The following is a 20,022-nucleotide window of genomic DNA, read 5'->3' as shown; positions in this document are numbered from 1 at the left end:
CAAGAGAAGGACTGGGGGTGGGGGGAAGGTGGATTCAGCAGATGGAACAAGAAAACAACCCAAGAGAAAAAGAGTCCACATCAAATTTTTTCCAGTGTCTCCAGAAAAGAAGGGTTTTGTTTTTGTTTTTGTTTTTGTTTTTTTTTGTCTTTTTGCCATTTTCTTGGGCCGCTCTCGTGGCATATGGAGGTTCCCAGGCCAGGGGTTGAATCGGAGCTGTAGCCACTGGCCTACGCCAGAGCCACAGCAACGCAGGATCCGAGCCACATCTGCAATCTACACTACAGCTCACAGCAACGCCAGATCATTAGCCCACTGAGCACGGCCAGGGATCAAACCCGCAACCTCATGGTTCCTAGTTGGATTCGTTAACCACTGTGCCACGACGGGAACTCCCAAAAGAAGGGATTCTAGGCTGAGAGTGAGTGCAAGGTGAAATCTGAACTTAGAGACAAAAGGTGTCAACCACAACTCACCTGGGCCCCAGCTGTGCAGGGCACAGCACTTGTGTCCTAGTCTAAGACCTCTCTTGTTTTTTGCTTGTTAGGGCTGCACCTGCACACTATGGAGGCTCCTGGGCTAGGGGTTCAATCGGAGCTGTAGCTGTTGGCCTACACCACAGCCACAGCAGCATCAGATCTGAGCTGAGTCTTCAGACTACACCACAGCTCACGGCGACGCTGGATCCTTAACCCACTGAACAAGGCCAGGGATCGAACATGCATCCTAGTCAGGTTCATTAACTGCTGTGCCATGAAGGAAACTCCAGGACCTCTCTTCTGAGGGAGGTTCTTGGGAGCCCGCGGAGTAAGCCAGGCAAGGGGAGTAAAAAGCCACTGCTGGTGGGCAGTCTCCAAAACAGCAGAGGTGGGGAGTGGGGCGCCCTGGCTGGCAGCATCAGCGGCACTGAGGAGCTCATCAGAGATGCACATCCTGGGCCCTGTAAGGCTCTGGGGTGAGGCCTGGGAATCTGTTTGGACACGTCCTCAGATGAGTCTGATGCAAAGTCAAGTTTCAGGACCATTGCCATGGCCATTGGTCCACCTATGCGTTAAGTTCCTTTTGCAGAGCGTCCCTGATATAATGGGGTTTTGGTTTTTTTTAAGTTTTTTTTCATTCTAATGAAATATGTGCATGTTACATTAAAAAATAATATTTAATAGCATACTGGGAGCAGGAGGGGGGAATGTCTCATTGCCCAACCAGCCAGGATCACCATAGTGGTTTGGTTTGGTTTGGTTTCCCCACACCTGCAGCTTGTGGAAGTTCCTAGGCCAGGGATCAGACCTGTGCCATATTAGTGACAATGCCGGATCCTTAACCCATTAAACCACCGGGGAACTCCCATCACGGTGCTCTTAAAAATACCGCAGGAGAAGTTCTCACTGTGACACAATGGGTTAAGAATCCAACCGCAGCGGTTTGGGTCCCTGCGGAGGCGTGGGTGCATTGCTGCGGCTATGGTGTAGGTCAAAAAAGCCAAACTCCTCTTCACAGCCTAGAAGGCCCAGCATGGCCTGGCCCCTGCCCTCCTCTCGCCCCTCATGCCACTCTTCTCGTCCTGAAGCTCCAGCCACAAGCCATCCCTTCTTTCTCAAACGTGCCAAGGCCTCTCCTGCCACAGGCTCTAGGTGTGAGCTCTGCTCTGTGTCAGAGAGCTCTCCTCCCAGCGCTTGGCACAGCCAGCGGCTTCCTCACCTTCGCAGCTTCAGTGGCCTGTCCCCTCGCAGAGGCCTTGCCCCCTCCCCCCACAGTCATTCTCTACCGGGTCACTGGGCTCATTCCTGTCAGCGCACGTCCCTGAAAGTATCTTTTTTTCCGTTGCTTAATGTCTGTTCCCCGCGGAACGTGGGCTTCAGCATGCAGGGGCTGTAAAGTCCCCCGTCCCTGGCACATTGTAGGAACTCATATCTGTATAACCCGACAGGAGAGGCAGTTACTGCTTCTCCCCATGCACCCTGCTCTTCGCTTCACCTCCCTGATGGGTTTCACATAGCTGTTTTAACCCTTGCATTCCTGTATTTTTATCATTCGCGTTGAGTGTGGTTCTGGTGGCTCAGTAGGTTAAAGGTCTGACATTGTCACTGTTAGGATTCAGGTCGCTGCTGTGGCAAGTGTTTGATTTCTGGTCGGAGAATTTCTGCATGTGAAGTGGGCGTGGCCCAAAAACTTTGAAACGGTGGCGGAAGAGGAGGGGGAGGGATGTCCGCAGAGAAATGGCAAGGGGACCAGGGAGGCTGTTAGCACACAGGGAGGGACTCCCGCTCTGCCCAGTTCACCTCCCCAAACTACCTGCTCCTGCTGCTTTTCTCCATTCATCCTAGTCATTAGGAGTCGTCCTCAAACCATGCATTTTAAATTAGCTTCCGCCTTTCTAATGCAGCACCGTCTAGCTGCTCTCCCCTCTCCAAATCGTGTCAAAACCTCTCAGTCCTATGTAAGTGTCACCTTCTTCCCCCTACCCCATTGTGCCTCCCTAGCCGGTATACACATCCACTTCCTTACCGGGGGGATCCCAATCCAGCCCTGCAGAGAGGCCTGCCTGCTTCCTGCTCTGACCCAGGCTGCTTGGTCCCTCCACGCCTCTGGATTCCAGCTGCCACCTTCCCACAAAATCTCCTACACCCGAAGCCTTCACGTTACTCATCCTCCTCCTGTGCCTTCCACACCTCGCGTCACCCACTACAGACAAGACGACTGCCCTGGTCAGATCTCAGACCCAGGCCCTACTGCCGCAGGCTGGTATCTTGCGAAACTCATCATTCTCCCAAACTGACCACTTAATCCAGGCAGCGGATGGCTCTGATTGGACTTTGTTTAGTGTACAACACCTGGCACACTCTTGCAAAGAAACTTCTAGAAGGAGTTTAAATTCACCAAAATCTCTAATTTTCCTGACAACCCCCCCACCGAGAACATTTTTTTACCATTTTAATTAGTGACTCTAAACATTCGCTGACTATATATGAATGTCTAGGTTATGTCAGCAAATAAGAAAGTCTTCCTAAAGACCAAAGGCACAGGACTGCAGCAAGATAGATAATGCTTTCTGGGCAGCAGAGGGCTTCTGGCATTTCTCAGCTAAGTGCCTCTCCAGTGACTGGGTTCCTGTGTCCCTCACACCAACTTTCTGACTGAGACCATGAGGTTCTGACTTCCTTTTCTTGCCTGTTGCTCAGGTACTCTCTGTACATCCTCAGCCAGAGCCACGGCATCCTCGCACACCTCTGGATCTTTTCTGGCAAGATGGTCAGAAGCTGCTCCAAAACCAGCAGCTCCAGGATTTACTCTTTTGAGTGTGTCTTTGGCCTCAGCCCCTAACACCAGAGTTCCCAGAGTTCGCTAAGAGCTCCATGGCAACCGGTGCCTCCTGGTAGCAAAACTTCCAGAAGCGCTGGTGGAAAGCTTTGCGCTCAAGGCCATTGCTGTGCGGAGCTGGTTCTGTCCCTGCATGGAGTCCTTGCTTGGGGATTGGTGTGCCTGGGGACTCCTATTGCAGCCATGCTTTGCCTCAGCGAACTGGTTCACTGGTTGCCACTTCAATCCAGCTGGTCAGATTCCATCTCTTATCACTGGGAGGCGGTTCTCCCAGATGCCAGTGAAAAGTGGTCTTTCTGGAAGCAGATACATGAGCATGTTACAGGTGCACAGAGTCATGGTGGAAAGAGGCCCAGCTGTGCAGCGAGGCTGAATGAAAGACCACGTAAAACCATCCCGCAATCCTTCACCCTGGTTCTTCCTGTTTATTTCTACCCTTTCCATTCACTAAAAATATCAAAAAACCATAGTTTTCCCTCTAGCCAGTTTCTCTGGACAAATTCCCCAAACCACTCCTTAAAGGATAGTCCAGCTCTTCCTTCTCATGTTCTGCATGGACCTGGGTCTTGTCCTTGCCTTCCCTGCCCTCAGAACCCTGGACTCACCCTCCCAATTGCCACCTTTTCTTAAGTATTAACCTGCTCATCCCCATCACACCCACCCTCCCACCACCATCCCCACAGACAGTGTGTGGATGGTGAGTGATCGTTTGGTTTGCTTTATTTTATTATTATTATTATATTTTTTATTTTCCAGCATTTCTTACCCACTACTGACAGTAGCATCTTCTTTCATTGTCTCTGGTGGGGCTCTTCATTACAGTGCCCTTCCCCTAACTCCAGGAGGGGGCTACTGACCTAGCCTGGCCTGTCAAAATTCTTTGGGATGTTACATACAGGTAGGGTGAGAAAAGTCCCAAATTTCCTGAAAATTGCTAAATTGGGAGAATGTGCAACCGCAGCTTTCAGCAGTTTTGTCCCACTCTCCATTCCACTCCTCCAACAAAGGCCTGCACCTGTTTAGAGGAGTAAAAGAATTAATTTTAGGAAGTTCCCTTGTGGTGCAGCAGCTTTGGCCCAGGTCGCAACAGCGGGGTGGGGTGGGGATGGGGTGGTGCCGGGAGGTGTTGGATCCCTGGCCACTGGTACAGCCAAAAAAAAAAATTACTTTTAAAAACTTGGATTCAGGTTGCTTTTCTTCCAAGGAACTTGAACCTGCCCTCACCTATATTCTCCTCACATTTCAATGCAGCGGGGAGGGTCTAAAGTTAGAGAAAGCAAAGGCGGTACTGTTAAGCATTCTAAAGCACAGTTCCTCAGCAGCTAGGCCAGGACTGGGACCTGGACTCCTTGCCTTATACATTTGCATACATGCCGCACCTCTGGATAGAGAATAGTTTGACAAATGCTATAATCATACAGAAGGCTGAGCCTGCACGCTTCTAGACTCCTAATATTCCAATCATAGCTAATTTCAGAATGCTCCTCTCTCAGAGATGCTCTTCTCTGGCGACAACCCAAACTCAGCAGAAAGCAGGATGGGGATGGGGAATCGGGCTGATTCAAGTCGGCCGGGAGTCTTCCTAGCGCCTTCGGTGCTAAGGTTAGGTACTGTGGCTCAAGTGGACTAGGAAGGCGAGTCCGTAGGGTCCCGCTGCAGCAAGCCGGAGGTCTCAGGTCGGAGGGAGTCCGGGCTCGGGTAAAGGGGTCGTTTTAGCTCTGGCTCGCTCGGGGGGTCCGAGGGGCCCAGGCCTAAGAAAGTCCGAGGATGCGAGGGGCGCCTGGCCCTGGCCCAACTGCCTCTGAGACGACAGCGAGCGGCGAACCCTAAGCCTCCGGGAAGCAGAGCCGTCACCACACACACTAGCGACTGCCCAAACTCGTCGCTTGGCCGGAAATCAGCACACCCAGCCCCGGCTTCAGTCTGCCCACTGCGCTTGCTCACAAGTGGTGCTAGCGGACTACAACTCCCGGAGCGTACTGCGACGGCTGGACGCAGTTCTCGCCTGCATCGACAAACCCAACAGCCAGTGGGCGAAAGAGAACGCTCTCAAGGAGCCAATCCCTCTGCGGGGGAGGCGGGCCCTCCCGTGGCGTAATTCCTCGGCAGCCAGTGGGAGAGTCCGCGACGAACGGCTTCGGCCCCGCCCCCAGCTCTGGCTAGGGGTCTCGCGTCCCAGGAGAGGTGAGTCGGTAGCAGGTGGGTGTGCGGTATGAGGCCTTTTCAGACGTTGCTGTCACAGGCGCCACCCCAGGCTCGCACCCGGCCACGTAGCTGAGCCGCGCGCAGAAGTGCTGCAGATTCGCCAAGCCCGGGGCCAGCTGGGGCGCGGAGCCGGAGCAGGGCGCCCTCGAAGGCCGGAGCAGCGGGGCCTCGGAGCCTCAGGGACGAGGAGCTGCCGCGCCTCGGTGTACGCTGCTCGCCAGCAGAAGACTTCCTCTAACTTCCATCCCCCGGTGTGCGCCGTGGCCAGCCTGGGCTCACCCTGTAGCGCCTGGCGAGATGCTCGAGGTCGGCGTATGGAGGATGCGGGGGAGCTGGTGCAGGGTACCTGGATGACAACTTGAACTTTTCCGAGGGATTCCTGCCAGCCTGTCACTTCAGGTTGCGCGTTTCCTCTGAGACCTCGTGTGCTTGTTACTGAAATAAAAGCATGTTTTCCCCAGTTTCCTTTTAGGATATTGTGACTTTTCTCCTTCGTAAGGAAGGCGAAGAAACTGGCAGAAGAACAAACTCTTTCCTCTACCAAGGACTGTGTCGTCTTCAGGAGTCTGGGGTCAAGGCTGGCGAATGAGAAGGTGCTGCCTGCTACCCTCCCTAACATTCTCAGAGGAGCTTCGTTTCTAGCATCCTTCTAGCATTCAGGGCAATGATCCCGAAGGCTTGAGCTGTTTACGAGGAGAGAGAAGCTGTCTCCTGAGCCCCACAATGGCGGCTAAGATGGAGATCACTTTGAACTCGCAGTGCCACATTCAGGCTTCCTCCAAGCAAGAGAGACATATAATAGGAAAGCTCGAAGAGAAGCGAGAGCCCGCCCAGCAAAAAGACTGGCCCGATCCCGAGCTCTCCCGCCAGAATTTTAGACGGTTTTGTTATCAAGAGGCGTCTGGACCCCAAGAGGCACTCTCGCGGCTCCGGCAGCTCTGCCGTCAGTGGTTGCAGCCCGAGGTGCACACCAAGGAGCAGATTTTGGAGCTACTGGTGGTGGAGCAGTTTTTGAACATCCTGCCCCCCGAGATCCAGGCTCGAGCCAGGCGTCGATGTCCAGTGAGCAGCAAGGAGATTGTGACCCTGGTGGAAGATTTTCACAGAGCAGCCAAGGGACCAAAGCAGTGGGTAAGGAGGGCCTCTAGTGGCCCCAGGATTTCTTTTTCATCTGGATGGTGTTTAATCTTTGGATCCCTCCCTAGACAGAGTCCAGAATTTCAGATGTTGCTTCTGGTCTCTTTTGGGACCTTCCCCATTCCCACTGCCTCCCGGGGAGATGCAGTAGGTTTTCAGAAACCTCAGCCACAGGCACTCCAGTGAGAAAGTATAGGATCAAGTAGGGTTCTTAAATCTTTGCAGACAGATTCCCCCCTCCCCCATTTCCTCTTGAAGGATTCCTACAATCAGGATTCTTAGCAAACAGGGTCATCCCGTTGGGTAGGAATTTGATTTGGGGGGAACTTTATTAGACCTTGTCCCAGCGAAGTGTCTCGCACATGGCCTTTGGATCAGGAAGCTACAGCTCAATTGGACAGGGTTCTTTCCAAGCCCCACCTCCAAGTCAGAGGGGCTTAGGGAGGAAGCAGACACTCATGTGCTTGGGAGAATGGAAGCAGTTAGGGAATGGGTAGGGCAATCCTTAGAGCCCTACTGCTGCTTAGATCTCCTTGCCAGGAGAGCGTGGGCAGAACAATGGATTAGACAAGGGTGGTTTTTAGTCACCCCCATCCTGCCACCTCCTCATCTGACAGGACCTATTTCCAGCAGAAGCGGGAGGGTGGGTGGGCATAGCGTGGACTCTGCTGGCTGGGTGGCATGGCTGACCTTGCTATTTGTGTCTGCTCTCTCATGACTTTGGCCCCAGGCCTTGAGAAAGGCCCAGGCTTTAGGAGCATCTACTCAGGAAGTATTGGCTCTTTTGAAGCAGCCTCCTTTTCATTGTTCTCCGTGTCCTTCCCTGTGCTTCCTTCGAGGATTTCAGCAGGCTCTATCAAGGCTGACCCCTAGGCAACGGTCAGAAATTCCTGGGGTAAAGCAGTCACTACAGGAGCAGCAAGAGGTCAAACTGCCCTCAGTCAGTCCTCAGGCTGTGCGCTAATGCATGGGCCTTGTTCTTAGGTGGCTGTTTGCATGGAGGGCCAGAAGGTGCTCTTGGAGAAAACTGGATCCCAGCTTGGAGAACAGGAACTGCCAGACTTTCAACCCCAGACTCCTAGGAGACATCCCAGGGAGAGCCCTCTGGAGGAGACTTCCCAGGAAGGGTCTCAGGATCAGCGGAGCCCCCATCCTCGGGAAAAATCCCCGCTCCTCCAAGAACCAGCCCCCAAACTGGCTGGGACAGGTAAACACTCTATGCTTCTTCTCTTCCTCTCCCAGCCTTTTATCTCCATCAAAGCATCTCATGGTTCTGAAAATCCATAGACCAGGTATTGGGCTTTTTTTTAAAAAAAAAAAATTGTGTGTCATAGTAGATCTTTATTCTGGAACAAATTTCACTAATTGGAATGGTGATAATACTGTAAGAAGAAGTATGCTTTTATCATTTTCTCTTATTGACTTTGTGACAATCCAGTGCACACTAGGATTATTTTAGTGCCTGCTTTTCTGTTCCACTCAGAGCTTCTTATAGTGAAGACAAATCCAGGCATGACCACTGATGAACTCCTTTCAACCTGTGGCTGAGTGTCGTCACTCATGGGCTTATGTTTCGACGGGGCCTAAACAAGGTTCTGCTCTTTAGAAAAAAGTCCTCCTCCATAGTATTTTCTCCCTCCTCCTCCTCTGACGTTCTGTCACATGGTGTACCTTAAACCCTTGTGTTGGAGTTCCCATGGTGGCTCGCGGAAGTGAATCTGACTACCATCCATGAGGACACAGGTTCAATCCCTGGCCTCACTCAGTGGGTCAGGGATCTGGCGTGGCTGTGGCTATGGTATAGGCTGGCAGCTATAGCTCCGATTCAACCCCTAGCCTGGGAACCTCCATATGCTATGCAGGCGCGGCCCTAAAAAGACAAAAAGAAAAAAGAAAGAAATTAAACCCTTGTGCTTATTTCCTTATATGACTCGGGTCCAGTGCCAGTAGAACTGCTGGCTCTGCTCCACACAGTCCTGTGATCTCTAAGACTGAGAGACCGTGGCACTTTGGCCATCCTTGGTGATTTGAGTACAGGATGTGGTCAACAGGTTAGAGAAGAGGGTTACAACGAGGCTAGAGCCCTGATTCCTTAAGATTTGCTACCGTCAGTGAAACACTTTGATTTCATTGTTCTCAAAACTCACGCGTGGGGAAAACCTTGGGCGTCCCGCAGGAAATCACGCTGGACCTGGTGGCAGTCCTGCCCCAGAAACTGCAGCCTTCGTGATCCTGACAAAAGTGGACCACATGCAGGCCCTCGGCAGAGGCAGCTGGTGTGTGTGCCGTCTTGACCCCCTTCCCTTCGATGCGAGAGGGTAGAGTCTCATGCTTCTCATTCCTCAAAGTGCCTGTCCACAGAGCTGCGTCATCCGCTACAGCTGCCACTAGCCACGTATGGCAATTTAGAGTCGCTTTGTCGAGGTACACTTCACATGCTACATAATTCCCGCCTTTAAAACGTCCTGTTCAGTGGTTTTAATACAGTCACACACGCGTGCAGCCATCACCGCAGTCTCCTTTCTGAACCTGTTCCCGACCTCAGAAAGAAATGCATACCCGTTAGCAGTCACTCTCTAGCCTCCGCCGACCCCTGTCTGCTTTCTGCCTCTGGATCTGCCTCTTGGACAGTTCATTGTCCAGCATCACACAGCAGGTGCTCTTTCGTGTCCGGCGTCTTCCACGGGGCGTCATGTTTTCAAGGGTCTTCCACGTGGAAGCTGCGTGGGTGCCTCATTCCCGTCTTGGCTGTGATGCTCCACCGTCCACACCTCGATCGGTGGATGGACGCCTGGGTTATTTCCCGCTCTGGCTGTTGCGAATATGCTGCCCTGGACATTTGTGTACAGGCTTTCCTGTGGTTGCCCGTGTTCATTTCTCCCAGGCGTGTCCCCCGGAGCGGACTGGTTGGGTCTTAGGGTGTCTCCACATTTGACCTTTTGAGGTCGGACTTTTCCGCCGTGGCTGTGCCAATGTACAGCCCGCACTCTCAGAGGATTCCAGTTTCTCTGCCTCGTTGTTGATACTTGTGACTGTTGGGCTTTTTGATTGATTCCATCCACCCTATTAGGCATGAAGTGTTATCTCGTGGAGATTTTTGAGTTATGTCCCTAACGACTAAGGGTGTTGAGCATCTCTTCATGAGCCTGTTGGCCAATCGTGTATCTTCTTTGGAGAAGTGTCTATTCAAATCCTTTGCTCATTTTTAAATTGGGTTAGTCTTTTTATTGTCATGAGTTCTCTGTGTGATCTGGGTAATAGACCCTTAGACATAAGTTGCAAATATTTTCTCCCATTCTGTGAGTTGTCTTTTCACTTTCTTGACAGTATCCTTTGAGGCACAGATGTTTTGGATTTCGAAGAGGTCCAATTTATCTTTTTTTTTTTTTTTTTTTTTTTTGTCTTTTTCCCGTTTCTTAGGCCGCTCCTGCGGCACATGGAGGTTCCCAGGCTAGGGCTCTAATCGGAGCTGTAGCCACCAGCCTACACCACAGCCACAGCAATGTGGAATCCGAGCCACATCTGTGACCTACACCACAGCTCACGGCAATGCCAGATCCTTAATCCACTGAGCAAGGCCAGGGATCGTACCTGCAACCTCGTGGTTCCCAGTCGGATTCGTTAACCACTGCGCCACAACAGGAACTCCCAATTTATCTTTTCTTTGCCTGTGCTTTTGGTGACATATCTGAAATACACTTGGCTAACCCAAAGTCACAAAGATTTACACCTTTATTCTGTTCAAAGAGAGGTAGGTTTAGCTCTTAGAGTCAGGTCTTCGATCCACTTTGAGTATATATGTGAGGGCGGGGTTCAGTTCATTCTTTTTTTTACTTCTGCCTGTACCTGTGCAATGTGAAAGTTCCCAGCCCAGGGACTGAACCTGTACCACTGCAGCAACCCAAGCTGCTGCAGTGACAATGCCAGGCCCTTAACCACAAGAGAACTCCCAACTTCATTCTTTGAGATGTAGAAATCCATTTGTCCCAGCACCACTTATTGAAAGGACTACTCTTCCTCCCATTGAATTATCTTGACAACCTTGCTGAAAAACAATTGACCATATTTGTGGGGGCTTCTTTTAAAATCTGAATTGAAGGGAGTTCCCATTGTGGCTCAGCAGGTTACAAACCCATCTAGTATCCATGAGGACATGGGTTCGATCCCTGGCCCCACTCAGCCAGGAGCTGTGGTGTAGGTCACAGATGCGGCTTAAATCCTGTGTGGCTGTGGTGTAGGCCAGCAGCTATAGCTCTGATTCGAGCCCTAGCCTAGGAACTTCCATATGCCTCAGATACAGCCCTAAAAAGAAAAAAAAAAATCTGAATTTAAATTAATTAATTAAAAAAAAAAAAAAAAAAAAAAGGAGTTCCCGTCGTGGCGCAGTGGTTAACGAATCCGACTAGGAACCATGAGGTTGCGGGTTCGGTCCCTGCCCTTGCTCAGTGGGTTAACGATCCGGCGTTGCCGTGAGCTGTGGTGTAGGTTGCAGACGCGGCTCGGATCCCGCGTTGCTGTGGCTCTGGCGTAGGCCGGTGGCTACAGCTCCGATTTGACCCCTAGCCTGGGAACCTCCATATGCCGCGAGAGCGGCCCAAGAAATAGCAAAAAGACAAAAAAAAAATAAAAAATAAAAATAAAAAAAAATAAATTAATTAATTAAAATCAAAGAAAATTAAAAATTCAGTTTCTTGGTCACACTAGCCACATTTCAAGTACTAGTAGCCCCATGTGGCTGCCACATTGAATAGCACACGTGTGTGCACACACGCAGATTTTCCATGTGGTAGGAGTGCTGTTGGGTCACGCTGCTCTAGATCCTCCAACTTGTCCACAGGCCGCTCCCATTGATTTGTATCTTAATCCTTAATTCTGCTGGTCAGAATTTTGAAGTTGCTGTAACTAGAGTACCTATCTGGCCCATGTCCCGGTTTCCAGTCGCACCTGCTGTCTGTCAACTTCATAATGAAAGAAAACACCACTCGTGCTGGACTTAGATCATTGGAAGAGACGCGGGTGGTCATTCCTCATGCATGTAAGTGAGGGTGTGTTTCCATGCTGAAATTTCACCTCTCTTCCTCTTTTCATTCCCTTGGACAATACTCGGTTCTGATGGGTTTGCTTTTTCCCATTTCTCATCCCCTAAACCTTTCCCTAAAAGTAGGAAGGACGGAGGGTTGGAGACCTTGGTTCCTAACGTTAGTATAAATCGGAATCCCCCCAGGTCCCCCCTGTTAACTGCAGACTTCCAGGTCCCACCCTGCAGAGATTCCGACGCAGCAGCCTTGGGGGAGCAGGCAGCCTGATCGATTGCCCTGTGCCCCACATGAGTCTAATGCAAGCTGCCAAGTGGAAAACCACACTCTGTGCGTATTTTGTAGCACTTTTGCTGAGGTTCTTTCTTCGAAGCCCAGAAATGAAACATAATTCTTTCTAATTATAGAGGCCCCCAGAATGAAAAGTGACAACAAGGAAAATCCACAGCAGGAGGGGGCTAAAGGAGCAAAGCCATGCACCCTGTCAGCAGGCAGACCCAAAGGGAATGGCCTGCAGAGTCCTGAACCCAGAGGGGCGACTGTGAGTGAGCTCCGGTTGTCACGGAGGCAGGTCAGCCCCTCGAATGCTCCAAAGCCATTTGCTCACTACCAGAGACATTGCCGGGAGCTGGACTTCATCAGCAGCCCTCTGAAAAGCCACCCACTGCGAGAGCTGAAGAAAAGCAAGGGGAGCCGAAGAAGCCTGAGCAGCCGTTTGCAGCGCCTTGGTCACCAGCCGGCCCACTCGGCCAAGAAACCTTACAAATGCGATGACTGTGGGAAAAGCTTCACGTGGAACTCCGAGCTGAAGAGGCACAAGCGAGTGCACACAGGGGAGAGGCCCTACACCTGCGTGGAGTGTGGCAACTGCTTCGGGCGGCAGTCTACCCTGAAGCTGCACCAGAGGATCCACACCGGGGAGAAGCCCTACCAGTGCGGCCAGTGTGGGAAAAGCTTCCGCCAGAGCTCAAACCTCCACCAGCATCACAGGCTCCACCACGGTGACTGAGAGCAGGGCTTCCCGCTCGGCTCACAAGGAAGGTCCTTGCGTTTGTCCTCCCCTCGCTTGCATGAACATCACAGAGACTGCCAACCCGACCCAGAAGGAAAGCCAGAGGTCCCCACGGGCCATGGGGCACGCCAGGCTGGTGAGCAGCCCGGAGGCGGGCTGACGGGGACACTGACCTGTTCAGCGGTGGGGGAAGAGCTGGCAGGTCTGGGCTCTGGGTCGGAGGCCCCAGGGAGCCGGGACTGAGGGAGCCTCGGGGCCGATCCTGCAGGTCTCGCCTGCCTCGGCTGCTTCATTTATCCTCTCCGTGTGCTCACGGGTAAATTCCACACAGAGTAATGCACTTGCTGTCCCAGCAGACCGTCTCTGTCACGCACCCACTCCTTTAATAAAGACGAGTGATCGCGAGAATTTCAAGGCAGAAGTTCATTGGATCGTAAATGCCCTACTGTTTTCCCTTGAGTTCCTGGCTGTTGATTGCAAAGGATGCATGAAGTGGGAGTCTGGGCACCTTTCCGTGCGGAGGTCTCCAAGCACGAGCGCTTTTACCCAAATATATCAACACACACGCTCTCATTGAGGGATCTTTTCCGATCAAAGCACCTTTGATTTGAGAAAAGAGAATCCCAGCTGCCGCCACACCACCCATAGTGAGAGGAAAAAGCTACAAGAAGCAAGGCTGCCGAGGAGGTGGCACAGGGAATCCTCGCCGCTCTCCTTTCTCACGATAGCTTTAAGAATAACAAAATGGGAGTTCCCTGGTGGTGCAGCGGGTTAAGGACCTGGTGTTGTCACTGAAGTGGCTTGGGATGCCGTGGCAGCCCGGGTTTGACCCCTGGCCCCGAACAGCCACACGCCACAGGTTGGCCGAAAATTGAAATTAAAACAATAAAAATAAATGTTAAGAAAAATACCGATGATGAGGGTGATGCAGATGTTGTAGAAGTGAATTCTCTCCGTACCTGCAGTAAAAATCGTCGAAACAGTCGTTAATCTGATGATACATAAGTTACACCTCAATGACGTTTACAGAAATGACAGTTCATTTATCTGACATGTTAAACTCCTGGAACTAGGCCTGAGCCATCAGCCGGTCTCCACAGCCCCCTCCCCCCGAGTCTCTCAAAATGGAAATTATGATCTGATCAGGATGTGGTTCCTGTCAGCCCGGGCAGGCCAGCTGCTGGCCCTGCTTGGAGAAGACTCTGGGTAGATGGTGCCGTCCCTCAGGCCGAAAACGGGCAGGCAGTGTCTTCCCTAAAGCCTCAGTGTCCTCGGGCCACTGCCGGCCACCTCAGCTCTAGCTATGACCGTCTGTGCCCCCGGCTGGGAATCTCAGGTTCCTCCTCCTGAGGGGGGAGGGACAGGGCACCCGGGGGCAGCCTCACCCCGGGTCTTCGCACCCGCTGCCCCCTTGCCCTTCCATCCCGCAAGAGTTGCCAGCTCTGAGAGCCTCCTCGGGTTTCGCTGAGCACACCCGTCTGTTGAACCAATCTGGTGAGTCAAAGAAGGTGTCTCCTAAAAGCAAAGGAGCAGAGAGGTCCACTTTTCTTAGAATTGGGACAGGAACCCTCCCTTAAAGAAGAGCTTTGTTGACTTGGTATGTTTCGAAGAACCTGTGTGCATGTGTCTTCTCTCTGCTGCTGATGAAATTAATAATGCCGAATCTTCACGGCTTCAGGCACGGGTTCACCCGTGGACCTTGAACACATGTGACAAAACCCCAGCTTGGAACATCACTCAGTCCCTAAGGGTGTTCTAGCCTGTGCTCTGCCTCGCCTCTCCCAGCCCAGCTTTGCGCTGGCAGATCAGGCTCGGCTCTGGGTGAGGGGTGCCCGTGAGGGTCTGAAGCCCTGGTCGAGGCCCCCAGGCCCTCAGCCACATCTGCAGGGCTGTACTCCCTTCTTCAGATGCAGGGTCCCCTGTCCCCCCTCGCCCAGCGTGGTTCCACCAAGAGAGTCTGAGCACAAAACAGACCTGCTGACGTGCACTCAGCTACCCCACAGCGGAAAATCATCTTTCTGCTTCTGCGTGCAGCCCTTAGCATGGAGCAGTCTGTGTCCCTTTCTATTCTGGGGTGGCCCTGCACTCACCCATGGGTGGGGGCATGATCCCTACTCTGGTTATTTGGCCCCCGGGCCCCCCCCCCAAGAGGCGGAGAGAGGGGAAGATGCAGCGCCCATGTCAGGGATCTGGAGTGTGCAGATTCCTCTGAAGGGCAGCTTCCATACAGCAGATAAGCCCTTGCAGAACCCATCCCCCAAAACCATTATCCCTCCCCACAAAATATGCACCTCCCCAATGCCACCCAATACAGAGAGCTGAGATTACCCCCAGATGTTTCTAAGACAAAAATCCTATTTTTATAGCTTTATTAAGATATATTTCAGGAGTTCCCGTCGTGGCGCAGTGGTTAATGACTCCAACTAGGAACCATGAGGTTGCAGGTTCGGTCCCTGCCCTTGCTCAGTGGGTTAACGATCCGGCGTTGCCGTGAGCTGTGGTGTAGATTGCAGACGCGGCTCGGATCCCGCGTTGCTGTGGCTCTGGTGTGGGCTAGTGGCTACAGCTCTGATTCGACCCCTAGCCTGGGAACCTCCATATGCCGTGGGAGCGGCCCCAAAGAAATAGCAAAAAGACAAAAAAAAAAAAAAAAAAAAACATATTTGGAGGAGTTCCCATCATGGTGCAGTGGAAATGAATCCGACTAGGAACCATGAGGTTGTGGGTTCGATCCCTGGCCTTGCTCAGTGGCTTAAGGATCTGGCCTTGCGGTGAGCTATGGTGTAGGTCACAGACATGGCTCAGATCTGGCATTGCTGTGGCTGTGGCGTAGTCTGGCAGCTACAGCTCTGATTCAACACCTAGCCTGGGAACCTCCATATGCTGCTGGTGTAGCCCTAAAAAGAAAAAAAAAAAAAGATATATTTCACATATAAAATGTATCTATTTAAAGTATACACTGTGGGGAGTTCCCGTCGTGGCGCAGTGGTTAACCAATCCGACTAGGAACCATGAGGTTGCGGGTTCGGTCCCTGCCCTTGCTCAGTGGGTTAACGATCCGGTGTTGCCCTGAGCTGTGGTGTAGGTTGCAGACGTGGCTCGGATCCCGCGTTGCTGTGGCTCTGGCGTAGGCCGGTGGCTACAGCTCGGATTCAACCCCTAGCCTGGGAACCTCCATATGCCGCGGGAGCGGCCCAAGAAATAGCAACAACAACAACAACAAAAAAGACAAAAGACAAAAAAATTTAAAATAAATAAATAAATAAATAAAGTATACCCAGTGGGAGTTCCCACTGAGACTCAGCAGGTTACGAACCCGACCGGTATCCATGACAATGTGGGTTCGATCCCTGGCCTCGTTCAGTGGGTTAAGGATCCGGCGTTGCTATGAGCTGTGGTGTAGGCTGGCAGGTGCAGCTCCCAGTGGACCTCTAGCCTGGGGACCTCCATATGGCACGGGTGCAGTCCTAAAAAACAATAACATAAATAAAGTATACAGTATAATAGTTGTAGTAAATTCACAGAGTTGTACCACCATCACCATTATCTAATTGTAGATAATTTTCGACAGCCTAAAAAGAAACCCTGCCTCATTAGCCGTCACTCTCCATCCCTGCAGCCCTCTGCCCCCTCCTCCTGACACTCAGCACAGTGTCTTCAAGGTCCATCCATGTGGTACCTACCGCGTGTCAGTACTTTATGCTTCTTTTTCCTTTTCTTTTGGCTGTGCCTGTGGCATGGAGAAGTTCCTGGGCCAGGTACTCAACCCATGCCGCAGCAGCAACCTGAGCCGCTGCAGTGACAATGCCAGATCCTTAACCCATTGTGCCACCAGGGCACTCCAGTACTTTATGCTTTTAACAGCTGAATAATATTTCACCGTGAATAATAATAGACTGTGTTTTGTCCATCCATTCATCAGTAATGGACATTTGTGTTGTTTCCACTTGTTGGCTATTATGAATAATGCTTCTGTCAACATTTGTATTGTAAGTTTTGCTGTGAACTATGTTCTCATTTCTCTTGGTTGTGTACTTAGGAGTGGAATTGCCGGGTCATGTGGTAACTGCGTTTAACCATTTGCAGAGCCGCCAGACTGTTTTCCATTCCCACCAGCCGTGTGGGAGGGTCCCAGCTTCTCCACATCCTTGTCAACACTTGGTATTAGCTGTCTTTCTGATTGTAGCCATGCAAGTGGAAATGAAGTGGTGTCAGTGGTTTTGATTCGTACTTTCCTGATGACAAATGATGTTGAGCATCTTTTCATGTGTTTACTGGGCCATTTGGGTATCTTCTTTGGAGAAACGGCCATGCAAAACCTCTGCCCTTTTAAAATGAGGATTTTTGTCTCTTTATGGTAGCGTTGTAAGAGTTCTTTCTATATTCTGGAATTAAGTCCTTATCAGATAAATGACGTGCACATGTTTCTCCCGTTCTGTCGCAGTGCACGTGCACACAATCACAGACCATCTCTTTAAAACACGGTCTGTCACCCTCCAGCATACAAAAGTGACTCATGTGGTCCCAATCCCTGCATTACCGGTGAGACAGAAGTGGGAGGCAAAATGTCGTTCTTGGCTCCAGAAACTTGTCTGGGACCAGATAAGGGCAGAGCCAACTAGAGGAAGCCAGGAACCTACTGTGGTCCTGAGGGTGACTGGGGCATCGTCGGGTCTGAGGCACCTCCAAAAACAAACCAGAGAGGACTCGGTGCCAGGCTAAGACACAGGGAGGGCACTGCTCCCAGCCGTGTCCTTGTCCAGCCCTGGGACCTGGATGTGCCATTTAAATTCTCTGAGCCTGTCCCCTCCCCTGGGAAGGGGGAGACCTGCTCTGCTGACCTCACACGATTGGTGAAGTGAACATGCATACATGGAAGTATTTTCCTTTCTGGAAAGTGTCATGTAAAAAGGAAATGAATTATGTGTCAAGTAATACAGCATCTTGAGATCTCCTTCTGTCACCTCCTCAGATCTGGGAGTTCCCACTGTGGTGCTGTGGGTTAAGGATCCAGCTGCAGAGGCTCGAGTCACTGGATGCATGGGTTTGGTCCCCAGCCTGGGGCAGTGGGTGAAGGGATCTGGCATTGCTGCAGCTGTGGGATAGGACAAAGCTGAAGCTCAGATTCAATCCCTGGCCCAGGAACTTGCGTATGCCATGGGTGCAGCCATTAAAACACACACACACACACACACACACACACACACACACACACACACACAAATCCTTGTGCCTGGATTGAGCAAAGCGGCCACAGGTATTTGAGGGCGGAGAGGTCATGCTTACCTGGATTCGATGATGGCTCACACTGTGGTCTCGGCTAGAACGTCCTGCAGAGGGAGAAGGATTTCTCCACGTGGCTGCCTGGGAGTAAAGCTGGCGTCCTGGAGGGAGGGCGCCCCAGAGCTGAGGCCCCCAGCCCCCGTTCTCCCCTGGCCTGTCATTCTGCTCCTTACTTAACTGGCTTTCAAACGTCTTCCCTGTGGTAAAGTAACATTTTACCATCTTAACTGTTGTGAAGCGTACACATCCGTGGCCCTACGTACCTGCACAGTGTCGTGCAGCCACCACTGCCATCCAGCCCCCCCACACCAAAGCCCCGTCCCCCTGAATCCCAGCTTGCACCCGCCTCCTCTAGCCCCCACCATCCTCCACCCGTCCTGCTTCCTGTCGCTCTGATGTCCCCTCCTCCGAGCACCGCACAGAAGGGGATCACACAGTATGTCATTTGGTGATGGCTTGTTTCTCTTGGCACCGCGTTCCCACGGTTGCCCACGCCATAGCGTGTGTCCGAATTCCCTTCCTTGTTGTGGCTGAACTGTATGGACAGACCACGTGTGATCCATTTAGCTGTCAGTGAGCCCTGGGGTCGTCTTCGCCTTGGGCCACGGGTGATAATGTGCTCCTCGCTTTTGGCAAATACATAATTTTCAGAAACTCCAACGAAAAAATGTGCCACAGGCCCCAGGGTCTTGGGAAAGTGGCGCCATCATTGCTGTTCCCGGAGCACCTGTGAGAGACTGGAAGGGCCTGCCTGGAAGTTGGAGCAGAGGGTCAGGGGCAAGGAGAGACGCAGGTGGCAGGTGGGGGCGTCCCAGGCAGGAGCAGCCTCGAGGGTGGAACGGCCAAAGATAAAGGTTACAAGTTAGGGCTCAGCTGGGTCCCGTCAGGGGGTGTCTGCGTGAGACTGGGGGGTGGCGGGGGGCCCCACCGGCACCGGGGGGACAGGAGCAGTGTGTTTTCATCGGTTGAGGGAAGGCCTGCGTTGCATCTGAGCCTGGCACAGGAGACAACAGAGCCCAGGACGTGACCCTGCAGAGGGATGTATAGTTCGTGTGGGACCAGGTGTTCAGGCTGAAGACAGTGTCCCAAAGAAGAATTTCCAGGCATTTGTTTGACCTTTGGGAAAACTTCAGGAGCGTCGGGACACAGTTCAGTGTAGCCAAGCATTTTAGTCTGTCCAGGCCGCTCTAACAAAATCCCGCAGACTTGCTGGCTCACAAGCAACAGTTCTGGCGGCTGGACGTCTGAGGTCAGGCACCGGCGGGGTCAGGTCGAATTCTGGTGCGGAGACGGGCTGTGCCCTCACCTGGTGGAAAGGCAGGGGGCGCTCTGCAGGCTCTGGCATCAAGATGCCACCCTTCTGACCCCAACCATCACACTGGGAGCGAGGATTCAGCACGGGAATTCGGGCGCAGTCATCCAGACCCCAGCACCACGTGTGCATGACTTTGGCTTTGGACAGACCTAGAGTTCATCCCAGCTCTAGTACCCCTTGCTTTTCTTTCCTTTTCTTTTTTTGTCTTTTGTGTTTTTTTAGGGCCGTACCTGCATCACATGGAGGTTCCCAGGCTACAGGTTGAATCGGAGCTGTAGCCCCTGGCCTATGCCACAGCCACAGCAATGCCAGATCCAAGCCGCGTCTGCGACCTACACCACAGCTCACGGCAACGCTGGATCCTTAACCCACGGAGTGAGGCCAGGGATTGAACCTGCAACCTAATGGTTCCTAGTCGGATTCGTTTCCGCTGCACCACAACAGGAACTCCTTGTTCCCCTTTCAAACGTGCTTCTTCAGCTCTATAAAGTTGAAATGAGAGGATCTGAGTTACAAGCCCCCATCGTGGCCAGTGCCCAGCACTCAGGCCAAGGCTCCTCGGCTCACGAATGCCTTGCCCATCAAGAGGTCTTGCCCTCCTTTGGGGTGGCTCTCATGGGTCTGGTCCAGCCGCCCCTGGAAGTGCCTCCTGGTGAGCAAGGCTGCCCCCGGCAGAGCCGACCCCCAGCGAAAGGGGAAGGTGATCAAGCACCCGA

General features: G+C 52.2%; 2 protein-coding genes across 2 annotated transcripts in view; both read left to right on the top strand.

Moving 5' to 3' along the window:
• Positions 5,454 to 14,759, top strand: ZNF174 (zinc finger protein 174). Its single transcript, XM_003481062.3, has 3 exons — positions 5,454 to 6,654; positions 7,645 to 7,867; positions 12,104 to 14,759. The coding sequence occupies exons 1-3, from the start codon at positions 6,247 to 6,249 to the stop codon at positions 12,703 to 12,705; spliced, it is 1,233 nt and encodes a 410-aa protein (XP_003481110.1). The 5' UTR covers positions 5,454 to 6,246; the 3' UTR covers positions 12,706 to 14,759.
• NAA60 (N(alpha)-acetyltransferase 60, NatF catalytic subunit) overlaps positions 7,758 to 20,022 on the top strand; it is a 49,419-nt gene continuing 37,154 nt past the window's right edge. The window contains exon 1 of the mRNA XM_021088115.1: positions 7,758 to 7,867. The gene's annotated coding sequence lies outside the window, so the exon portion shown is untranslated. The remainder of the gene's footprint in view (positions 7,868 to 20,022) is intronic.

Source organism: Sus scrofa, chromosome 3 (assembly GCF_000003025.6).
Source record: "Sus scrofa isolate TJ Tabasco breed Duroc chromosome 3, Sscrofa11.1, whole genome shotgun sequence".
NCBI classification, from domain to species: Eukaryota; Metazoa; Chordata; class Mammalia; order Artiodactyla; family Suidae; genus Sus; species Sus scrofa.
The sequence above is the reverse complement of the archived record's forward strand: the minus strand, read 5'-3'. Positions and strand labels throughout refer to the sequence as shown.